Source organism: Merops nubicus, unplaced genomic scaffold (genome assembly GCF_000691845.1).
Source record: "Merops nubicus isolate BGI_N331 unplaced genomic scaffold, ASM69184v1 scaffold38400, whole genome shotgun sequence".
NCBI lineage: Eukaryota > Metazoa > Chordata > Aves > Coraciiformes > Meropidae > Merops > Merops nubicus.
This window is the reverse complement of record NW_008585573.1, coordinates 2172-2772: the sequence shown is the minus strand read 5'-3', so window position 1 is coordinate 2772 and position 601 is coordinate 2172. Positions and strand designations below refer to the sequence as shown.

Here is a 601-nt window from a genome sequence, read left to right as displayed (position 1 = left end):
GTTGGTAAGCAGGTGACAGCCTGACCCTTTCAAATTAATTGGGAGATTAAATGCTTGATGCTATCTCCCCACATTGCTGAAATTTGGGGAAATTAATCATAATAGCATAGCCCAAAAGAGGAGAAAAAGGAACGGAGCATACCTGAGTAATGGGCTTATCAGGGAAAAAGGAGTAGGAGGTGGAAGAGCCGGTCAGGATATCCAGCACCAGGGGGTTGTCAGGATCAGCCACCATCCTGGTGGGGAGAGACACAGTGAGCAGCATGAACATCCCCCCCGAGACCCACACCGAGGAACACGGGGCCTTGCCAAGCTCCTCACCCTTGGATGTGGCAATGGCAGAGCTTGCACACACCATGAAATATTTCCTCCAGGCACATAGCTGAGCTTTGTTCATGTATGTTGAGAAACAACTGAGCCAACAACTAAAGCTCTTTCGTAGCATCCTGGCTTGGGTCAGCACTGGTGTGGCCAGCAGGACTAGGGCAGGGATTGTCCCCATGGACTGGGCACTGGGGAGGCCACTCCTTGAATCCTGGGGTCAGTTTTGGGCCCCTCACTCCCAGAAGGACCTTGAGGGGCTGGAGTGTGGCCAGAGAAG

At 52.6% G+C, this 601-nt stretch overlaps 1 protein-coding gene across 1 annotated transcript in view; it reads right to left on the bottom strand.

The window, feature by feature from the left end:
• Positions 1–142: 142 nt before the first annotated feature.
• LOC103780218 (dolichyl-diphosphooligosaccharide--protein glycosyltransferase 48 kDa subunit-like) overlaps positions 143–601 on the bottom strand; it is a gene marked incomplete at both ends in the record, with an annotated part of 2132 nt that continues 1673 nt past the window's right edge. The window contains one exon of the mRNA XM_008947881.1: positions 143–236. Within this exon, the coding sequence (XP_008946129.1) occupies positions 143–236 (94 nt within the window). The remainder of the gene's footprint in view (positions 237–601) is intronic.